At 43.8% G+C, this 21,415-nt stretch overlaps 1 protein-coding gene across 4 annotated transcripts in view; it reads right to left on the reverse strand.

The window, feature by feature from the left end:
- PALD1 (phosphatase domain containing paladin 1) overlaps positions 1 to 21,415 on the reverse strand; it is a 192,362-nt gene that overhangs the window by 104,497 nt on the left and 66,450 nt on the right. For all 4 annotated transcript variants that reach the window (XM_075130902.1, XM_075130900.1, XM_048859541.2 and 1 more), the window contains exons 2-10: positions 13,650 to 13,844; positions 12,810 to 12,912; positions 11,739 to 11,918; positions 8,687 to 8,851; positions 7,736 to 7,896; positions 6,861 to 6,936; positions 3,891 to 4,042; positions 2,300 to 2,396; positions 1,985 to 2,089 (exon numbers count right to left, since the gene is read on the reverse strand). In XM_075130902.1, coding sequence (XP_074987003.1) covers positions 1,985 to 2,089; positions 2,300 to 2,396; positions 3,891 to 4,042; positions 6,861 to 6,936; positions 7,736 to 7,896; positions 8,687 to 8,851; positions 11,739 to 11,918; positions 12,810 to 12,912; positions 13,650 to 13,831 — 1,221 coding nt within the window. In that variant the 5' untranslated portion in view covers positions 13,832 to 13,844. The remainder of the gene's footprint in view (positions 1 to 1,984; positions 2,090 to 2,299; positions 2,397 to 3,890; positions 4,043 to 6,860; positions 6,937 to 7,735; positions 7,897 to 8,686; positions 8,852 to 11,738; positions 11,919 to 12,809; positions 12,913 to 13,649; positions 13,845 to 21,415) is intronic.

The raw sequence follows: 21,415 nt of genomic DNA on the forward strand, positions 1-21,415 counted from the left end.
ATAAATTCAGTACAACAAAAAATTAATGAAATAATATTATAGTTCTGACTTCATCCAAGATTGGAAGGGAAGCAGAAAGAGAAAGCTTTATCCCATCCTTGGTCTTCAGAGGTGCAGCAGCAGGAGTTCAAGCCAAGTGGCAGCTTAATCCTGAATGCTCTTTTACTATTATGATGTTATGGATTCATTGTGCTCTATACAACCAACAACAGGAGCTCCTATCCCTGGCTCTAGGCACTCCTGATAACTTTCAAACACACAATTGTAAAAGGAACCACTCCTGCAATCACCCAGCAGCTAAGGATACCCCAGCAACAATAAAAAAATCACAAATATTTCCTCAGGGCATAAGCAAGTCAGTGTTATAAATAAAGTCAGTGAAATAAAGTAAAGAGCATGTCATTTACATTACAACGTCATGAAAGCCTCCTCCCTCAGACACACCTCACTTTTTGACAGGGATAAAATCACACCTGTGTATTTTGACACAACAACACCTCATCTCAGACAGCTACATCACCACCTCATCAGCAGGAATGAGAATTTTCCTTCCCAAAGTTCTCTCTTGGAAGAAAGGAACATTCCTTCTGTATTCCGCATAAACCTTTGGCCAAAAAATGGTCTTCTGGCTTTTAACACAATCTAATAGCATATATCATCTGTGTTTATAGTGTCTCTCGTTTACACCCGAACTCCATATTACATCCTGTTTATCTCTTCAAGCACAGGAGACTTCAAAAGGAAAAATGACGTAGTATTCCCATCTTTCCATCCTTCTTTCTTCAATTCTTCACTCACCCTGTAACTTGTTTCTAATAAATGACAAGTTCACTATCTGGGGATGTAGGTTAAAGACTCCACGGCCACAGGTAAAATGAGTATGGTTGTCTCAAATGCCCACATCACAAAGAGACCCACACCATTTGGCACAAGAGGCAGCCTCTGCTCAAGGGAAGTCCAGGATTGGAAAAAGACGAGCACTGGCAGAACTACATGGGAGAAGTTAACACAAGCACTGTATTCTCACCCACATTTTTTGAAGGAACTTTAGTATTTAGTCTGTAAACTGGAATAAGACAGGAATCTGACGTAAGAGCTGCTCCATCACCAGTGTCACTCCTGCCCCCATGTCATACTGAAGGACAGAGCTCTCACTATGACACTGCCAAGAATCCCTATAAAACAGTCAGTCTGAATTACTAGGGATCGACAACAATACTTAGCTCACATACAACACTTTTCATCCACAGATCTCCAAGTGCTTTATGCAAGGTCAGTTTTGTTATACACATGTTACAGATGGGGAAATGAGGCACAGGGAAGCTACGTGACTTGCCTAAGATCACTCAGCAAAGCAGTGGTAGAGCATGGAACAGAATCCAGGTTTCCTGAGTCCCAGTCTAGTGCCCCAGCCACTAAGCCACCCTGTGTGTGGATTTAAAAGCAGGGCTCTCCTCTAAAAAGTGACTTAGCAAAAAAGATCATGAGCTTCCATGTTTATTATCGATCAGTAATTTCCAGATGATAGGTATTCAGTTTATATGGAAAAACAGGTGCTCAGTTTATAAGTAAAAGTAGATGTTTACCAAAAAAAAAATTGTCAGTCTTTCTCACTCCTAGAGACATACCTGTCAGCACAAACATGAGTCTGATACAGATATTGCCCAGAGAGGTCAATATCTGATGGATGGGCTGATACCCATCCTAAATTAGAGGCCATGAAATTCTTCTTCTGCAAATAATCAAGCTACTGTTTAAAATGCTAAACGAAGCAAGGAGAGTTGTCAATCTGGTGACTTCCATCAGCGCAAAATTCACCCCAGATTTTTTTAAAATAAGTACATCACCTGCATTAGCCTATTTGCATTTCACTCCAAAAAGGTGCCTATTCTCTTAGTACTAGATTTTTTGTTTTTTGTTAACAAAATATGAATTATTCTCTTCAATAGGCACCATGGTTCTGTAGTTTGGCTCCCCACAGTACCTGAATCTGGTAATCTTCTCCAATCCCTTCCAATTTCTTCTTATACTCATAGATGGCTTCCTTCATGTCATGCATTTCAGAGCAGCAGGAAATGGCACTGTCCACCTTGGAGAGATCAAAAGGGAATTCAGTAATTGAAGGCAAGAGATGAGATTTCACCCTCTCCCAGCTGGTCCTGTTTGAGTCTCTCCCTTCCCCCCCCCCCACACACTTTCAGAGACACATCCCTTCCACACAAGGGCTATACACCTGCCTGAAGGCCACCAGCATGAGATATACCTACAAATGTAAGCCCAGCCACAGACAGACACTTACCTCCTCAACGATTTGTTGGCCTTTTGGTACCATGTCAATAAAGTTCTGAATAACCCAAAATCGGTCCCTGGACAAAGTATTAGCAGGATGTGGAAGGCTGTAAATAAGGAAGGAAAGAAACAGAGTAAGTTCGAAGTTATAATAATCTCCATCGCTTCTCTCCCTCCTTTTGCTTTCCTTTTACATTTATGCCAGTTTAAAATCTTAAAGGAAACTATCCTGTTTCACATAATTCATCCAATCAACCTAGCACCCAGTAGGCAAGATTGTGTACAGTAGCTGAGCTTACAAGTGTCTTCCATTTTGAAAGGTTCTAATAGTTTGCTCTATGTTGAAAATAGGGAAATGACTTTGGATTAAAGGGATACCATCCATCCATTTGATTGTACTATTTTTATATTATGTATATTTAGAATCCTTTTCCCATGAGCACACTGTCCATATTTTTCATTTTTGTTTTCCTCCAGGATGCGTATTGTTGGCAGGTAATCATCATCCTGAGTCTACACAGACAGAGTCTACACAGACAGCATAGCTTCAAGGTCTGAGCTGCTGCCACCTGCAAGCCTTCCTCAGAAAGACAGGAGAAACTGCTCCTGGGGGAAGCTACAGATAAGGGTATGGAGATGTTCAGTCCTAAAGCAGCTCTTGCAGGAGTGGTCCAGAGAGGGGAATGTATTATAAATGGGCTGGGAGCCTCTATTCACTGTGGTGTATAAGCTGTTAGAGCACACCAGTAAATCAGGCACTGGATGGAAGGTGCTCTTGTGGGGAATAGCCCTCCATACCCCCACAAGAGTGCTATTGCTGGGAGCAGGCCCCACTCTCCCAAATATGTTAATGAAGGGGGCCCCAGGCCCCAAATGTCATTTAATGGGAATATAATTAAATCATCAATACCTTTACTCACATTCCGGTCTCTAATACAGAGACCAAGCACCTACCCTCCTTGTGCACTCTCTGCGGATAGAGTGATTTGGACAGACTGTGCCTGGCTTCTGGAGAAGGTCATGTGGGCAGAAAGACCAGGAATGGAATAGCCGTGGCGCGGTGGCTGAACTGAGCCTGTAGTCAGCGTGTCTCTTGTCGGAGAGATCACACTAAGGCTAGGTCTACACTACGGAATTACTTCGGTATAACGACATCGCTCAAGGGTTTGAAAAATCCACACCCCCCTGAGCAACCCAGTTATACCAACCTAAGCGCCGATGTAGACAGCACTAGATCAGTGGGAGGGTTCTCCCGCTGAGGTAGCTACTGCATCTTGCAGAGGTGGATTAACTATGCTGACGGGTTAACTCTCTCCTGTTGGCACAGAGTGTTTTCACTAAAATGCTACACCGGTGCAGCCGCAGCATTGAGTGTAAATTTTCTTTTACAAAAGAATTTATAAGAATTTCTACAGCAATTCAATTCTTCCTGTGAAAAGCACCCTCAATACATGCACCCTTAGCAATTAACATGGGAGGGTTTTCTTAAATACAAGTTAGTTATTTAAGAAGCTCTGGTACTAAAGGAAGCCCTTGGCACTCTCCTCCCCATTTCATTCCACCAGCTATCTAAAAGGGGAGGGAGATGAAGGCATGCTTACTCTTGTTTCTGTGCTGCCCCCTTGCGATGATAAAGCACCAAAGTGCCTAACACCATGGCAAGGTTGGTCCTGCCAACACCAGTTTGGCAGCTGAAGAGTAAAGCAGGAGGCAGTCTGCTGGGGTCCTGGAGCAGGAGCAGGTTTGGACTCTCCTATAATTGAGATAGAGACAAATGTATCATCTCTCACACAGAGCATCATAAAATGCTTCACAGTGAATACATGCAAGCAGGAAGGAGACAATAGTACACAGCTCAGTACTTATAAGACAAACATTAAAATACAAAGGGAGATCAATATCATCGGCGTCATTTTCACATGAGGAAACAGGCACACAGAAATTAAATGAGTTGGGTCACATTCACACTCCTTTAGCTGTTTCAAGTTCACGCAGTGCTGCATAAGCAGAGAGCTGTCCCTTAGGTCTGTAATACCAGGGACAGATAATGGTGTGATCATCTTAGACGGGGTTTACCTCCTCTATCACCACTGACCTGCTACTTTCTGTTTGGCTTTAGGAGTAGAGCAGATCTATTGCATCTCTCTACCAGACACCAGGTTCTCCTTAGCAGCCCAGCTTTTGGGTACCTATTGTGTTGCTCTGTCACTTCAGTTATACATTTGACCTGCTTGTTTTATGGCTTAAGCCTTCAATTTCTCTTTTCATTGTAGTTTTTGTTACACTAAAGTGCAGGGAACAAACAATAACTAATTGTATGTTTGCTGGGGATTTCTGGAACAATGTAAGCCATACGATATTTTTGCAGCAGTACAGAAAAAGAATTAAATCTACTAGGCCAATTTTACCCCTGGAGTCAGTGGAATTACAACAGATTAATTATACCCCTAGCTTTCAAAATGCAACAATATGCCATACGCTGCAAGTGGTAACCCAGGCTGGTGGAACCCAGAGTGTGACTGAAGTGTGGCTGGCAATCTGCAGCTATACACAGACACCAAGTGTGTTACCTGCATGCTGAAAGGCTGTTTGTGAGTGGCCAAGGTGGGAGACAGAAAGCACTGAGACACACCCAAGTTTGCCAGGCATGGGTGAGACAGCCCCTCACTGGTCTTGATTGCACTCTTCGGAATGTCATACTGAGCACAGCAGCTCTTAATTTACAGGACTGACGAGAATTAAGCAGGAGTAAGTGGTTAAATGAGCCCTAGACCAAAAGCAGCTACCATACCTGGATCAAGACATCTGGAGACATTCTATCCGAATTACAAACAGCAGAGAAATTAATGGCTAAAGTAAATGGTCTAGGGAGAAAAAAGGCAGAGTGGGAGATGGTGGAGGAAAAGAGAAAATAGATTTTGTATTTCATTGGTCTTTTGGGAACAAGAAGCACTCAGAGCTCTCTGCGTACAAAAATGGTGATGTTTCCAATCAGTTGAGCAAGCATCCTGCTACATCCAGCACATATGCTCCAAAAAAGGCAGAGCAAAAAGGAGAATGCATGAAAGAACATGAAGCAGGATGGAAAATGTTCTGGAAGAACACAAGCCCTCAGTGTGCACCTCAAACAGGAAGGAACTAAGATAAACACAGGTTGCCCAGTTTTTCTAAATCACTGCGTCAAAGCAAGAACATGTGACTACATCTGAAGCAAAATGAACTCAAAGCAGCTGTTTATCATTTAGGGTTGAGACAACTTGAGTCTAAACAAAAAAATCTCACTCTAAGGCAGATTTTGGTGCCAAGAAAGCATTAGTGACATTTTCATTGGTTCCTAGAAAAAAGGTTCATTCCACTCCCCTTAAATCCTACTGAAAAAAAAAAATCTTTTTTGAAATTAACACAAAATAGACACGTTTTCCTAGGGGCTAGTGTTTTGTACAGCCACACACAGGGGTTGGGCCAGGCAAAAGATGAGTGGTTATTTGTGTGAGAGAGTTATCTGGTGAGAAGCGCCAGAACAGCAGCCCTGAAGACTCAATCCCTCAGTTTATCCATGGAACAGGTACAAATCAAGCAGTAGCAGTGCTAGCTTCCCCTGCAATGTCCCACCAACATACCTCACCTTCACCTGAAGAGACCACCTCTAAGGATCACTCTCCCACCATAGTGCCAAATATAATGAAAGCCATTGTTAACCAGGAACAGAACTAAGGCCTCCAACTCAATTCAGAGGCCAATGAACAGTCACAAGATGGCAAAAACTTTTGACCACTATGAACCCAAGCCAGATGTGCATCAGCAATGTAGAGTATCCCAAACATGATTTTCAGACCTCAAGTTATTTTAAATATTTTAAGGGCCCCGGAGACAAACAATCACTCCTGAGAACTTTGCAATAAAGAGCCAGAGTGCTGTGCTCTTGGCATCTCTCACACGCTGCGCTTGTGTGTCAGAGCTTGGATCAATCCCATCAGTAACTTTGGAAGCCATTTTGGGACTGGATTCGATCCAACTATACCATACCGTTGCTCATCATGACAGGTGCTCCTTCCCGAAGCACAGGGGTTCCACACTGTATTTCTGGCCAGCTACTACAAAGCTAGAAGCTTCAAAAGAAGTTTAAAAACAGACACACAAGCTTGCCAACAGACTGGAATGTGGATCTGGAGCTGTGGTAACTAACATTAAAACCATTCAACACGTACACATTAAGCAGGCCATTGGTCTTCTGCTTAAGACATTTGACCTCAGGGAGTTCTTGGCCCTAACCCAGGCTCAGCCACTGACTCATGTGCCCTTGACAAAGTCATTTGCCACCCCCTTAAGATTTATCTCAGGAGGGAACCTGCCTTAAAAAAAAACACAGAAACCTCATTAGAAATCAGATGCAGCATCTGACCCAAGTAGCTTCTCTGGAGGGAAATAAACAACGAACAGGTGACAGTTAGTGAAGTAATTGCTGCTAGTCTTTCTGGTCATGCTAACAGAAATCTGATATTTTAACTCTGACTGCCTCCAAGCTGCTAATGTGAGACACCTTCTGCAGTTCCACAGTCTGCAGTCCTTACCCTGAGGAAATCGGTGAAAGCATCAAACTGTGCTTCTAGAGGTGCCCCATCCACAGGCAATGGCAGCCGATGGTACCTGCCAAACACAGTAAAAAGACATTCATCAGGATGTGAGCAAAATGCCATTCATTGAAAATAAGCAGATTTTACACTCTAATAAAGTTCTAGAGCACAGACAACTGGAAATGCTGCCTTCTGATGTGTGTGAGGGCCTCACTTAAAAGAAGAATGATGTAAAAAGAACGACTCTAAAAATAGTTATGTATTCAGTAATGGTCACTGTGTTTCTAAATTTAGAAGAGGATTATCCACATGTTTTGGGGCATCTTTCATGGTTATAAAAGTAGAGTGCTTCTGCCATTCATCCTTTGGGCGGAGAACAGCATGGTTTTATGGGGGTAGGAGAAATGCACATCCATGCTGGGGGTTGTTTGAGTCTCCTTCCCACCCTTCACACCTCTCAGCCTTGAGGCTGCATAACACAATTGCCATTCTTCCAATAGGGTGGACTGGACAGAACTTCCCATCAGTATTGCTCTCCAGCTGGACAGAAGGAATCTTCCTTCCTTCTCTCTAACCAGAGCTCAAGTTATTACATGTTGAAACCACAGAATCTGTGACCTCTGGGAGATTGGGAGCATGACCCAGAAGTACATTTATGAGAACACCAGGTCTATGTTACAGTTCTGGGACTTTAGGAAAAGTATTGATAAGACTGAATATTTGATTGGTTCCCTTGGCATGGCATAAATAAAACTTTTTTTAAATAAACATGCAGAGGAACAGAAAAGAAAGAGCAGAAAAGAAAAAGAGGAGGCTGCCAAACTATGTGGGTGATTTAAAGGCCAGGAATGTTTTATGTGCCTGTGGGTTACCTGTAAAATGGCAGCAGGAAGACAGGCCGCTTGTACACCTCCTCCATCACATGGATGTCCTCTTCGCGCTGGATGGTCACGGAGTGCGGTTCATCTTTGAAGTGTTCAATGTCATTATAGATGTAGTAAATGTTCTCACTCAGCTGAGCAAAATCATGTATCTTCAGTAAACAAATGCAACAAAACCACGTTTAAAACAACTGCTTTACAGTTTGATCCCCATTTTCAACTCCACCAACCCAGCAGCACATGGGAATCGCAGTGCTTATATACAGCATGTGCTGTTTTGGACAAAGGAAAAACAAACAACTTGACTGGGCTCAACATATTGGTCACTAGAAGTTTGTTCATGCTACACAATCTGGCACAACGGGCAGTGCCCACTCACAAGAGGCTCAGGACTGGAACAGGAAGGAGGATGTTGCATATAAGGACTGAGGTGAATTGGTAAAATTGTGTGCAGATCTAGAACTGAAGTAGCAGGCATGAGAGCAGCTGGAGGTCTAGGTGGAGACACAATGGGAGAGCTGTACAGGTGTTCAAAGGTGGAATAGCATGGATGCTTGTGGGTCAGGACTTTGGTTTACTTGCAAAGCTGGGTAAGGGCCCAGAGCAGGGATTCTTTAGGCCAGGAACAAAGTGCAATGTAATATTCTGTGGGGTTTTAGCCTCTATTTTTTGGCCATTAAAAGTCACCAAGGAAAGCGAAGAAATGATTTTTTATATATAAATAAAAATCATGGCCCCTCCCAAGGGTCACTTCCCACTGGACAGTGAAAAAAACCTCCACTATACAGTGTATCAGAATTATCAGGTGGTTCCAATCAAGTGTCCCCATTCCCTGCCAAACACACACCTCAGTTCACCTCAGTCCCCGAAACCAAAACTGACCGACACCCCAGGTCCCGCTATTTCATACAGTGGAACAGCTTCCTTATGCCTCCCAATCACCTCTTTCCGAATTGCAAGCTCCATGTTGTCAACTTTGACCCCTCTTGGCAGGCTGTGCAGGTTTTCATGCAAGTTCTCCTTTCCTCTTGGTGTGTAGGGCACAAAGTCGTTTTCCATGCGTAGAAATAGAACCGGCTCCTCACGAACACAGAAGAAGATGCACTCCTGCAAAGACACAGGTACATGCCAGCCAACAGCCTCCACTGCTCCAGCTTTGTGAATGGTTGATGAATGCCTAGCTGAGCTCAGCATCTAGAGAGAGGAGACTAGACTAGAGAGACTCTTATTCTGGTTTTTAAAAGCTTGTGAGGCATATAGTGGCAGACATGATATACTGACCTAGACAGATGGATACTGCTGTGCCATTTTTTTCCCCAGTCAAGCTGGGGGAGTGAAGGTCTCAGTGTCCAACACTGGGACGGTGCAAGGAAAATATTAAAGAGACAGGATTGTTATTTTTCATTATTTGTTTTGTGTGTTCGGAGGAACTTAAGATCTTGAGCTTTAATCCTGTCACAACAGGTGCTTATGACAGCGTTAAAAAGGTGTCATGAAAATTCACCAATATGTGCATTACCTACCTCCTGGTGCCACGATGAGGATGAGATTATTAATCACCAAGTATTTGTCCTAGATGAGTGGGGGGCATAAAATTTTGGAAGGCTGCCTTATTTTTGGAGGTAATTATTTCAGTCACAGCTCTTAAGGCAGGGCCATTTTATGACTGGTGTGAATTGCAGAAGGCAAACCCTCTCTTTCATGCCACTCTCACCGCAATGGATAGTGCTTCCCAGATGCCCAACTCAGTAAAAAAGGGGAACAAGAGGGATTAAAAATAAATAGGTAAGGGGCAACACCACCAGAGCATCATTCTACTTCCACCCACATCCAAGTGAGCAGAGTGGCTTCTTTCAAGGCTAATGCTATCTTGGGTATTCCACAGGGGGACTGCAGCTAATAACTTCCACAGGAGCATTCCACTCCTATGATTCACCACCCACCAGTGCACAGAGTGAGGTTCCTGGGTCCCTCCCACTGCTGTCTGGAGGTAACTGTATCACACACCAACAGGCTTTTGTTTAAAACTAGAATTGGCCAGCAATGAGCTGTTTGTATTTTGACTTAAAGTCATAGCTACAGTGTACTCACAACATCAGCAGCCTGTGGAGACTATACAGTTACTTTCACTTCATACTGTCCACAGTTACCCACAGGCCCAATATGTCAATGAAAATCAGAAGTTGCAGAACTCTAAAAGGAGCCATTACATCCAAACAAATCAAACAGTTTCACTCACACTGACAAGCAGGAAATCCATCCTCACCTCACCCTCTTGTGCTTAAGGCTGCAGCACTTACTCTAAGTATCATTGCCCATTGTTATATGTAGGCACAGAGAAGAGTGGCAGTTTTAACCTGCTTGTGTGAGCAAATCAAACACACTAAAGTTATTTTAACAAAGTTAAACATTTAATGGACTCTCTTCCCCGCCTCCCCCACGTGGCACTCTATATACCGCAAAGCAGACCCCTGGAACCCCCATATTCACCACCTCCATATAATTAGGATATATTTTGTGCAAAGTATGTCTTGTGAGATATCATTTTAAAAGTCTTGATCTGTTGAACACTAATGTCCTCTTGGATTGTATATGCTATCATTGTATGCGCAGTTATGAAGTTTTGCTATGTGTGTGTTACTGAAATATGTTGTGAGGTTGGGACACAACCAGCCTTTCAGGTACAAAGATGGAGTAGTCAGACGTGCTAGTGGCCCATTAAAGGGAATGCACTTTCCCAACAGCCATCCCAGAAGACTTCTCAGACAGAGCACATAAACAATGGAGAATACTTAACCAATGGGGGCGGACCCCCACGTCACAAGCACAGATCTTTCCAGCAAGCTGGAAGAAACTACAAAAAGGGGAAGTGGCATCATGACTTGGCCTCACTCCCCCCACAATTCAACACCTGGAAACACATCTGGAGGACAAAGATTCTGAACTTTGAACTTCCAGCCTGTATATTGAGGAATATACTATCTGTCAGGGTGAGACATTGCTTGATTCAATTCCTATTTTGTTTATAGAACTTAGACTGCAAATTTATTTCTTAGGTAACCAACACTGATCTCTATGCTGGCTACTTATAATCACTTAAAATATATCTTAATCACTTAATAAATCTGTTTTATATTTTACCTAAAACAGTGCGTTCTGGTTGAAGTGCTTGGGAAATCTCAGCTCAGTTTACAAAGGCTAGTGTGTGTCCTCTCCACATCGAGGAAGGGGCAGATTAGGTGATGAACTTACACTGGTCAGGCTTCTGAGCAGGGCAAGACAGTACAGTTCTGAGGTGCAAGGCTGGGGAGAATTGATTGAAGACTCTCTATTGTTGGTTCATGAGTGGCTAGGACAAGCATTCATATAATTCAGTTGGGTGTGCCCCTGCCTGTAGATGTCTGTGTAAGTGCAGTACCTGCCAGAGGTTTGTAGCTTGAAAACAGCAACACAGTGTGAGGGATACCCCAGGTTGGTGGGACAGAGGGCTGAGTGGCCCCACAGTCCAGATTGCATCCCAGGAGCCCTATCACACCCCTCTCCACATTAAGATCCACATTAAGAAATACAGTGGAAAACTCATAGCAATGAATTTTTTTCACTGTAGGCCAGTGGTTTTCAAACTTTTTGTATTGGTGACCTCTTTTACACAGCAAGCCTCTGAGTGTGACACCCCCCCCCCCCCGCCCTTTATAAATTAAAAATAAGGGAGTTTAATTTAATTTAATGGGGATTCGGGGCTGTCAGCTCTGTGGAGCTGACAGCTCACCACCCTCATGTAACATCTACTTTATTATAAACAGCTTTACAGTGCATCTGAGTTCACTCTACGAGGGTTCAGTTGGCCCTGGGAATAAATTTTGTAACTCCCATTCTCATTGATGGATGGGATTATATATGCACATTAAGAGGTGAATATCTCATGTAATATGGAACACTAATTTTTATCACCTAGACAGGTGTGCATTTGGTTTTCTTTCACACACACCCCTACCTTGTGCCCATAGCTCTGGAGTTTCTGCAGCACCTGCTTGAATCCATTGAGACTGGGCTGTCCCATTCCAAACACTTCATACCCTCCTTTGGCCTGTCGGAAATTTGGAGCTCCACAATTGCCTGTAGTGTTCAAGACATCTAATTTACTGTATACATCTCTGACCATAAAATATTTCCCCTGCAAAATAAGTGGTGGAGAAAAGACAATGATTTGAGTGTGAAACAACAAGCATTTTATATAAAACTATGCATCTACATAGAACTGAGCATATTCTAATTCAGCAGGAAGGGAGAGGGGCAAGAGATGACCAAGAAGTGTATTTCAACCACTTCACTCAAAAGAAACTCTTCCTAGACATATGTTCAATGTGCCCATATCCCCATCATCCCTGATCACAAGCACATAGCAGAATGGGAAAGCAGAGTACCAGCCAGCAGAAACAGTGTCTTACCAGCTCATAGTGGCTGCTCATTCTAAGAAATGCAAAACAACTTCAGAATTCACTTAGCCAAATGTGCAATGAAAAAAACTTCTTCAGGTCTTTCCCCTGAAGGTGATTAGCTTATACACTGAGCAGCAAGTCTGATTCAATTTCAAAACTGAGTGAAATACCGATATGAAGCTTAGACCCCACATGACCACAGCCTAGAAATGAAGGTTTCCACGTGTTTGTAAACATCAGCCTGCCTGCTCAGAGAGATTGCAAAGCTGCCTGGGGTGAAAGTGTTCACATAACACAATACACTAACCGCAGCTGCCTCTCTCTCCTTCCCCTTTCCTTTCCTATCCCCAAACAGCTACCCACCTCCATCCCCACAAGCACAGGGATCCCTTTCTGGGATCAAATTAGCTGATCCAAAGCCTCTAAGGAAACCTCACTCCCAGTCCCTGATAACAATGCTTGCAGGGTTTGTGAAATGAATCCCGTGGCATCTGCACAGCTGTGTTACCCTTCCCTTAGCTCATAAAATGCACAGTATAATTTTCACCTCAGGTAATGTGACTTGCTTGCTCTACATATACTGTGACAAAGCGTGCTTATGGCACAACAGGGTTAGCAGCCTTTACCTGTACAAGGTAGTGTTCCAACGTGGTCTCTGAAATCTGCCCCACTGTGTAGTTGGCCTTCAGCAGGTCATCATGAATCTGAAATTCCTCTTTGCAGTTGTAGCTGTGAAAGCCACACACCAAAACATACAGCATTTAAGACAAAGACTTTTTCTCCAGTAAGCATGGGGATCATGGACCAAGAATGTCAAGGGATTGAAGCTCAGGGACACAGGCTGTGAAAAAAGCCACCCATCCCTATCCTATTCACTTGGTAAACCCCAAGTACAATATATTCTCTATAACTACAACCACTGGTTGAAATGTTATCATGTGACAGAAACTAAATTGTGTGCTATACATGGTAATCACCACCACAGATATGCTACACAGGCTGTGGGGCAGAACAGTTGCTGGCAGCACAGAGATAACTGGCAGAGGCTTCGACAAGCGAGAGCCAGGCTGCTCCAATGGGACAGGGTGGAGAAAGTGGGGTGGGGGGAAAAGGATGGTCCAGAATCCTGCACCCACCAAATAGTCTGCTCATCTGGGGATGCAGGAGAGGGGAGGGAAAGAGGAGCCTGGGTCTCTTGAAGGCTGTTCCTACAGGGGAAGCAGGAGGCAGGGAGAGGTTGTAGGACTCGCTGCTTCTCCCCAGGAGATTAATTGTGGGAAGGTCTGTTCTCTCAGCACAGAGAGCTGGGGGGGGTTGAGAGGATGAAAGGAGGAGAATCCCCAGTCTTCAACAAAACCAGTAGGGCAATGCTCCTAGAATGTTAGCAGAGGGGAAACTCTGGATGCTGACGGGCTGGGGCAAAGGTTATGTGATTTACAGAAGCACTCCAGCCTGAAGCTACTCACGTGATGACAACAGGCGCCACCTTGTTGGTGATGATGGACTTGGCTTTGTTGTTGTGGAGGCCAACCGTCTGGCAGGAGTGGATGCTAAGCGAGTGGCGGTCCTCCATGGTCCCGTTGCCGTGAACGTTCTCAAACGTAGCTGCTGAGACCGTTTGCTGAGCTGTGCTGGCAGTTGTACCCATAATCCACAGGCAGCTTCATAAAACAGCCAGGAGAACAGGCGGTAGGAAAGGGAGGAGAAACGATGAGACAAAACATTAGGGCTGATCTAAAGAGGACTTAACGCCAACCAAACGTCACGACAGAATTACCAGATGCTACACTTTAAACAGGCTCAGATCTGACACTGTACAGACAATTGTTGACCATGTCTCCCCCTTTAAAGGTTTCGCATAATTGGATGGTTTTGATGCTCATTAAAGTGTGGGTAGAGCCAGACAGAGTGTGGGCAGCTGCCTGGGCAGATTCCACCTCCGTTCACACACACCCCTCTGCCAATGCAACTCAGTTATATCCTTCAGCTCTCACAGCCAACACCCAGGTCACACAAACAAACATGGGGCTGGCCATCCCTCAATCCAACCCTGCTACTGTAGGCCTACAGCCTCTCCTGAGCAACAGAGATGTGTCAGCCTGTGGGGACTCTGACCAGGCAGACAGACAGACAACTAAAACACGCACATCCCCACGTTTCATTGGTGAGTGATCCATGTGAAACCGAACCCAGGAGGTTTAGCTCATCTATTCCCAATTTTCAAAACATAAAATAAAATTGCAAAGTAATAATGGCCTCCAAAGAATATATGGAATTAATCTGGCATTTCAGGATATGGACACACATGGTCCCCTTGGTCATGAATGCTAAGCTATCTTGCTGTTTAAGGGTAGGCTGAACTCCGCTCTCACGGTTTAAAGTGGGGTCTCTGTCCCTCCAGTTCAAGGAATACATAAGCACTGCAGTCTCCCATGCTGTCCCAGCAGACCTAGGTGCTACCCTCGCTCTGCCACTGAGTTGCTGAGGATATGTCTACACCGTGAACGGCAATCTGTGGCAGTGAGTCTCAGAGCCTAGGTCAACAGGCTGGGGCAGGCGGGGCTTGTGCTACTGCACTAAAAATATCTGTGTAGACATGGTAGCTAGGGCTCTGAAGCCCAGCCCTGCTTTCTGAAAGCCTGGGTAGGGGTGGGCTTCAGAGCTCAAGCTGCAGCCCGAGTTGCAACATCAGCACAGCTGTTTGCAGCGCAGTAGCATGAGATCTGCAAGCCCAAGTCAGCCAACCCAGGTTCGACTCACTGCCTGGAAGTACCCTTACAGTGGCTTTGGGCAAAACACAACTTCTGTGTGCCTCACTTTCTCCATCTGCTTTCCCCTTTGCACAGGGCTTTGAAAGCTACTGATGAAAAGTTATGTCTACACTGCAATTAGATACCTGTGGCTGGCCCAGGCCAGCTGACTCGCGCTCATGGGCCTTGGGCTAAGGGGCTGTTTCATTGCAGTGTAGACATTCCAGCCTGGTCTGCGGCCCAAACTCTGGGACCTTCTTGCCTTGCAGGGTCCTAAAGACCAGGCTCCAGCCTGAGCCCGAATGTCTACACTGCATTGAAAACAGTCTTTTAGCCCAAGTCCCAGGAGCCCAAGTCAGCTGGCACAGGCCAGCCATGGGTGTCTAACTGCAGTGTAGACATACTGAACAGCACGCTAAGTATTGCTGATGTCCCCACTAAAGACCTGGAGGGGAATGAGAGATCGCCCTCAGAGCAAGATCCTTTTAACTTTAGAAAAAGGGATAGGACGCAGAACAGGTACTGGCTTCTTACTCAATCCTTAGTATTCAGTTCAGTTGTCCCAGCAGTCACATTGCTCCTCTTGGTTTTCCCTCACTTTTAAAAATAGTTCAAAGCCCAATCTAGGGGCTATTGAAGGCCTTTATGAATGGAGTCGGGGGAAGGAAGTATGGGATGGACTGAGTTCAGGGACGAAATGATAGGGCCCCTTGGTTAACATCTCTTGTTAACTCAGAAGTCAGCCATGTTGTACATATCAGAGCACCAGATTTGCTGGTTGAGGGAAGTGTCTAGCCAGCCGCCTTCTTATGACAGTCCTAAACCCATAACATAACATGATGTAAGTTCCTTAACTGAGTGTCCCCTTTGCACAAACACAAGCTGACGGGGCATGAAGAAATGAAGATCCTTGAGTTTGGAAGGAGAGGAGCTAAGGAGGCATGTGAGCTATTAGTGGGGACTCTGCTGTTCTGGGGGGAGGGTGTCTTCAACTCTCCTCTAGCTGCAGACTAACTATGCTCTTACACCCAAACCTTCTCTAGATGACAGCACCCTTCCAAACACAACTCATCAGCTCCCACTCACCCCCTTCAAATTCAACAGATTCTTGGCAGGATCTTTGAAACTGGTAACATGCCACTCTCCCAAAGGACTCTGGTGAGAGACACAGAACAAAGATGCTTTTGCAGGGATCAGGAGAATGCAGAGTCTAGCCATCTGCTTTCCTGAGGTCTTCAATTGCTCTTAGCCAACACAGCAGACACACACACGAGCATCTTTCCAGTGATAACTAAATAGAGAGCATGAGACTGAATGGTGATGGAGGCTGGAAATTAATATGCAAGAGGAAAATGAAAACAGTTTTTCCTAGATAGAAATACTGACCTCTCAGACTAATTTCAAGGGATATGAGGAAGCTGCAGGGAGAACTGTACAGGATCCAAGGGAAGTGTTGCAAAAGCTAAGATTATATTCCATCTGAGGAACTTGGCTAGAAGAGCAGGGACAAGTGCTTCAGTCGCTCCCTGATGGCTGTCACTGGCTCTCAGACCATAAGGGAAATATTCTCTCTCTGAAGATAGAGCTTTAGCAGTGAGTCTTACAGAAAGGTTGGATGCCTATATTTTTTCCTTTTGTTTGCTCATGGACGGTTACTCTTCAGAACTAGGAAGCAGCAATCCTATACTGCTGTCATCTGGCAATACTCCAGCAGAATGACTACACACCACCTCAACCTGGTTAAGTTATGGGAACTGTGAAGGCAGGGAAGAGGTGCATTTCAGATCAGCCAGCCCATTCCGGAGGTTCTCATTTGCTCCCCCATATAAAACTCTTCATTCATATTGTTATGAATCCCCCTAACTAGAAGGGTTGTAGGGAACTCCCTTAGTCTACCTGCTAACATAGAGACATCTGGCGAGGGAAAATATGCCTCTCTAAACTCCATTCTACCAAGAGAACCTACCAAAGGGACATTTTGCTTTAAGATTTGGGGGAGAGAGGGAGCGGTGAACATAATAGGACAATAACTACCAAGGATCCATTGTCATATATTCTTCAACATCTAAGGTTGTGTCACTCATACCAGCCAGCAGGTGGCACCATTACATGATATAAGGTTTTCCCAGTAGCAAAAAGCACAAAGTACTCCCAGCGCCTTCTGCCTCAGAGAAGGAAGATTAGCATTATTGTTTATTTGTACAGTGCCAAACAGTGTGTTACTCTACAGACAAGGTCCCTGCCCCAGACTGAAGATGCTTTAAAGAGTAAATATTAATAAATATTTATTTTGAATGTCCAAGTGACTTTTTTTTCCTCTAAGCCTCTCACCTCATTTCCAAGTCTGATTAAAGTTTCTGCCCGTGTTTCTTTATTTTATGTTAAGATGCATAGCTAATATGCTAATTCTGCCTCCTAACAAAAATGTTCAGGTTTTTTAAAAAGGTGACTGAGTTCACCAAATATTGATTGTGCTTGATATAAATTGAAACACCTTCCTCTCCTGCAGTTAGGTAATGTTGCTTTTTTAGTAAAGATATTTTAAGCCTCCATCTGACTTAGTTTTCCTGGAGCTAAGAACTCCATTCTACCTCCCCAGCCCCAATCAAGCATTTATATTCATGCCTAATACTTCAGCCAGCATGACCTTTCACTTCTGACGGTAAATAAAATGTCAGGGATATAGCAGTCTCTCATCCAAATTCAAGACAGCGGAAGTTAAAGGCAAGAAACACTACTTTCCCCTTGGTATAAGAATGATTAAAAAGTGGAAAGGCACCAACCAGGTCCAGATAAGATCCCAACAGAGGTTCTTAAGGGAAACTTGAAGAGCACAAGTCATTTTGATGGGCATCTTACAAAAGATATGGGAGGAGGAAGAAGAAAAAAATACTAAAGGAGTTGGAAAAGGGTCATACAGTGAAGTTGCCAAAGAAAGGAGATATCAGTCAGTTCAAAAATTGAGGGATATTCAATTGCTGTCTATCCCAAGTAAGGTTTTTACATGCATCATTCTAGACAGAATAAAGAAAGCAGTAGGTTCAAGGTTATGACAAGAACAGATAGGGTTCAGACAGGAGAAATCATGTATAGATCAAATAACTCTACGTATCATCACAGAATTGTTGATCGATTGGCAATCACACCTTTACATGAATTTTATAGCTTTCCAAAACGCCTTTGATACAGTGAATAAAACAGTTTAGAACAGAAAGTTTTGAACATCATTCAGAGCATCTATGAAAATATAACATGCCAAGTAATATACAACAGCAAACTGGTGTCAGACAGGGATGTCTTATGTCACAGATAATCATTTTACTGATAGCAGATGTGGTAATGAGAAAGACCACAGGATAAACAATGGACTTTCACACAGAAGTTAGAAGACCTTAACTTAGCAGATGACATCAACTTGCTATCCTATACCCACAGAAACATGCAAGCCAAAACAAATATATTCAGGTCTATGCACAATTAGTAGGGGTGAAAAATCAAGACCAACTGAGAAAACTAAAACCATGAGAATTAGCACACAACAAGAAACACCAACAACACTTTCTAGGACTGACATGGAAGGGGTCAGATATTTCCCATCTTGGCAGCATTGTAAGTACAACAGGAGGAACAGACGAAGGCATTAAAGCCAGAAAAGTGAAAGCCAAACACGCCTGCCTAACTCTAAAGCCAATCTGGAGAAACAAATTTTGTCCTCCAAACTGAACTTTGAATATTTAACACCATTGTAAATGTCAGTCTTACTATAAGCAACGTGGAGATTTATTAAGACCTTACTACCTGGACTCCAAGTTTTTATAAACAACTGCCTTAGACAAATTCTCAATATCAGATGGTCAAAAAAAAAATTCACAAAACGAGGAACTCTGGAGGAGGACAAAACGAAAATGGAGACGGCTAGGACGTACATGGAGGAAAGACCCAAATGACAAAGTTACGCAGGCATTGGACTGAAATCCCCAGGTCAAGAGGTGATGAGGTAGATCCAGGGCTCTATGAAAGCGCACAGTAGAAGCGGAACTGAAAGCTATCAAAATGACAACAGGAAGCTAAGACAGAAGCAAGAAACTGTCAAAGATGGGAGGCAATGTTGAAGGCCCTATGTTCTGCATGGAATAGAGAGAGATAAGTCAACTAAGGCATAAGCGGGTGCAGTTCCCTAGCTGTTCTAGAGAGAGTCTACATGAAATGCAATCCACATAAACATCCCCCTCCCTGGGGTTTGCCTTTATTTGTTAGCTTGGCTGTTTGTAAGGCTTCCCTATAGACTCCTCTGTCTCAAATCCTAGATTCCTCTATTCTATAACCACTCCCATCTCACTTACATTCAGGATGGCATTAACAAGCCAAACCTACCACAATATATCAGCAGAAGTCAGTCAGCCATTCCCTGAAGGATTTCAACGCCTGCTAACAGATTGGATCAACTTCTGCCCCAGCTGCCCTGATTACACCTGGCATTTCTGACTTTGCAGATGCTAGTGACTAAGTATTATGCAAATATAAATACGGTCTACTCTGGATGTGGTTAAATAATTCTGAAGTGGTCTTGGCTGCTGTTTACATGGATCTGGTGCTTTAATAACAGGTGGTATTTTGATTGTTAACTGCGTCATGATTAATTCTGGTCACTTTGGGAATTTTTGATGTATATCTGGAGTAGACACTGTGCAACCGTTGTTTGACTTAGGGATTATTCTATTCTGCTCAAGGAATGCAAATTTTCCCTGCTCCAGCCTACATTTGGAATATGTGTGGAGTGGGAAGACGACATCAAGCTAGCGGACTGCTTGCATTCACGTGGCATTGCTCTCTTCAAGGAAGGTGGAGAGGAGGCAGATTTTTATCATTCCATCATTAACGGAATTGCCTCGTGGCTGCTTTTCAGACTTACTGGCAGCCTCCAGGCCAGTAGTGTATATCCTCTGATTTGTCAAAGCCGGTTCAGAAAGTCTCTACTAATCCAATCCAGCCTCTCCAGCCATGCACATTCTCCTCCCCTGTACTTGCCCCACAGGCAATCTTGACAGATTAAAGAAAATGCACAAAAGTTTAATTAGAGTTTGGTAAAATATTAGCATTTCCTTTTACCATCCCATCATTGCTAATCACTGGGAGATTTGTGTATATTGAAAATATAGCAGCTGTGTGCCGGCATCTCAGGCGCCTTTAAACACAGTTTCACGTGCAGCAATTGTTTCCATGGATTGTTTCCAACGCTAATGTTGAGGTGCATCCAGCCTCCCAATGTTTGTAGAATACCACTTAGGCACTCTACAATAAATAAATAATAATAATAATTATTATCTAGTAATGTTTCTCCACAAAGTACCAAAATAAAAATTAAAAAAACACCACCAAGCAACACTGCAATTAAACACAGATCCAAGCCTTGAAACAAGAAAGGAAACAATTCCAGGGACTGATCTTGCACCACTGACTCAACAGGAGCAGGTTCAGACCCTAAGAGGGTACAAGACCGGGAACTATCTGCAACGACAAGTTGGGATACACTGAAATGGAGTCTAGGCACGATGGAAAGAATTTACCATGCAACATTGCTCTGAACAGAAGAGTGAAACAGTTACAGTAAGTTATTTGCTGCGGAATAACGCTGTTGTCACTACTGAGCTGGGAGAATTATTCTGAGCAACTCTGGAGGTTTAATGGAATGGCAATACTTCCCTTTAGTCGCCTGCAGCCCTCTCACTCGAGTCTACAGGAAAACATGGTGCTGGTGACAAGATCCAGCTGCTCAACGCAGAAGAACCCAGACAAGACAGATGTTTGCAGTCATCCACCCAGCAGCTGGCTACTAGACAGCCACTGTCATCGGGGATTTCCTTCCTTCACTATAAAAGCATCTCTGTAATTCTGTAGAAAAAATGTGTGCCAGAACCTACCTCCTTCCCTCCCCCAAGCTCTGCTTTAGCCAAAGATTCCCCCTTGAGTTTGTGGCAAAGACGTTCCCCCACCTTCCCCCCAAATTAGTAGCACAAAGAATCAAATCCAGTTCAGAGCTCTCACACTGCACTGACTTTGTGCTCTTATGAAACTCCATTTGTCCTACTTCACAAGACCAACACTCTAAAATCCAGACAAAAGCAAACAGTTAAGCAGGAGGATCCTCCCCTGAATTGGCACCAGCTAAGAGTATCTTGCATCACTTGACCCCTTTAGAACAATACGTCAACTGTCACTGATGGGCACTGGAGTGGGCCATGCCCAGAACTTGTCACCCAAACAAAAAAAAAAAAAAAGATTGTTGTCACTGGAGGTCTCGGTATGGAAGAAAGAAGAAAAGTATGACTCCGGTTCAGGATGGAGAGGAAGTGAGATGAATTCTAGAGGACTCACACCCATCAAAAACAATACAGAAAGAACTGAACAGAGTTACAGTTTTGACTAACAACATGGCATTGCAGAAGAGATCACATCAGAAAATCCACCCTGGTAGTTTACAT

Source organism: Caretta caretta, chromosome 7 (genome assembly GCF_965140235.1).
Source record: "Caretta caretta isolate rCarCar2 chromosome 7, rCarCar1.hap1, whole genome shotgun sequence".
Taxonomy (NCBI): Eukaryota; Metazoa; Chordata; order Testudines; family Cheloniidae; genus Caretta; species Caretta caretta.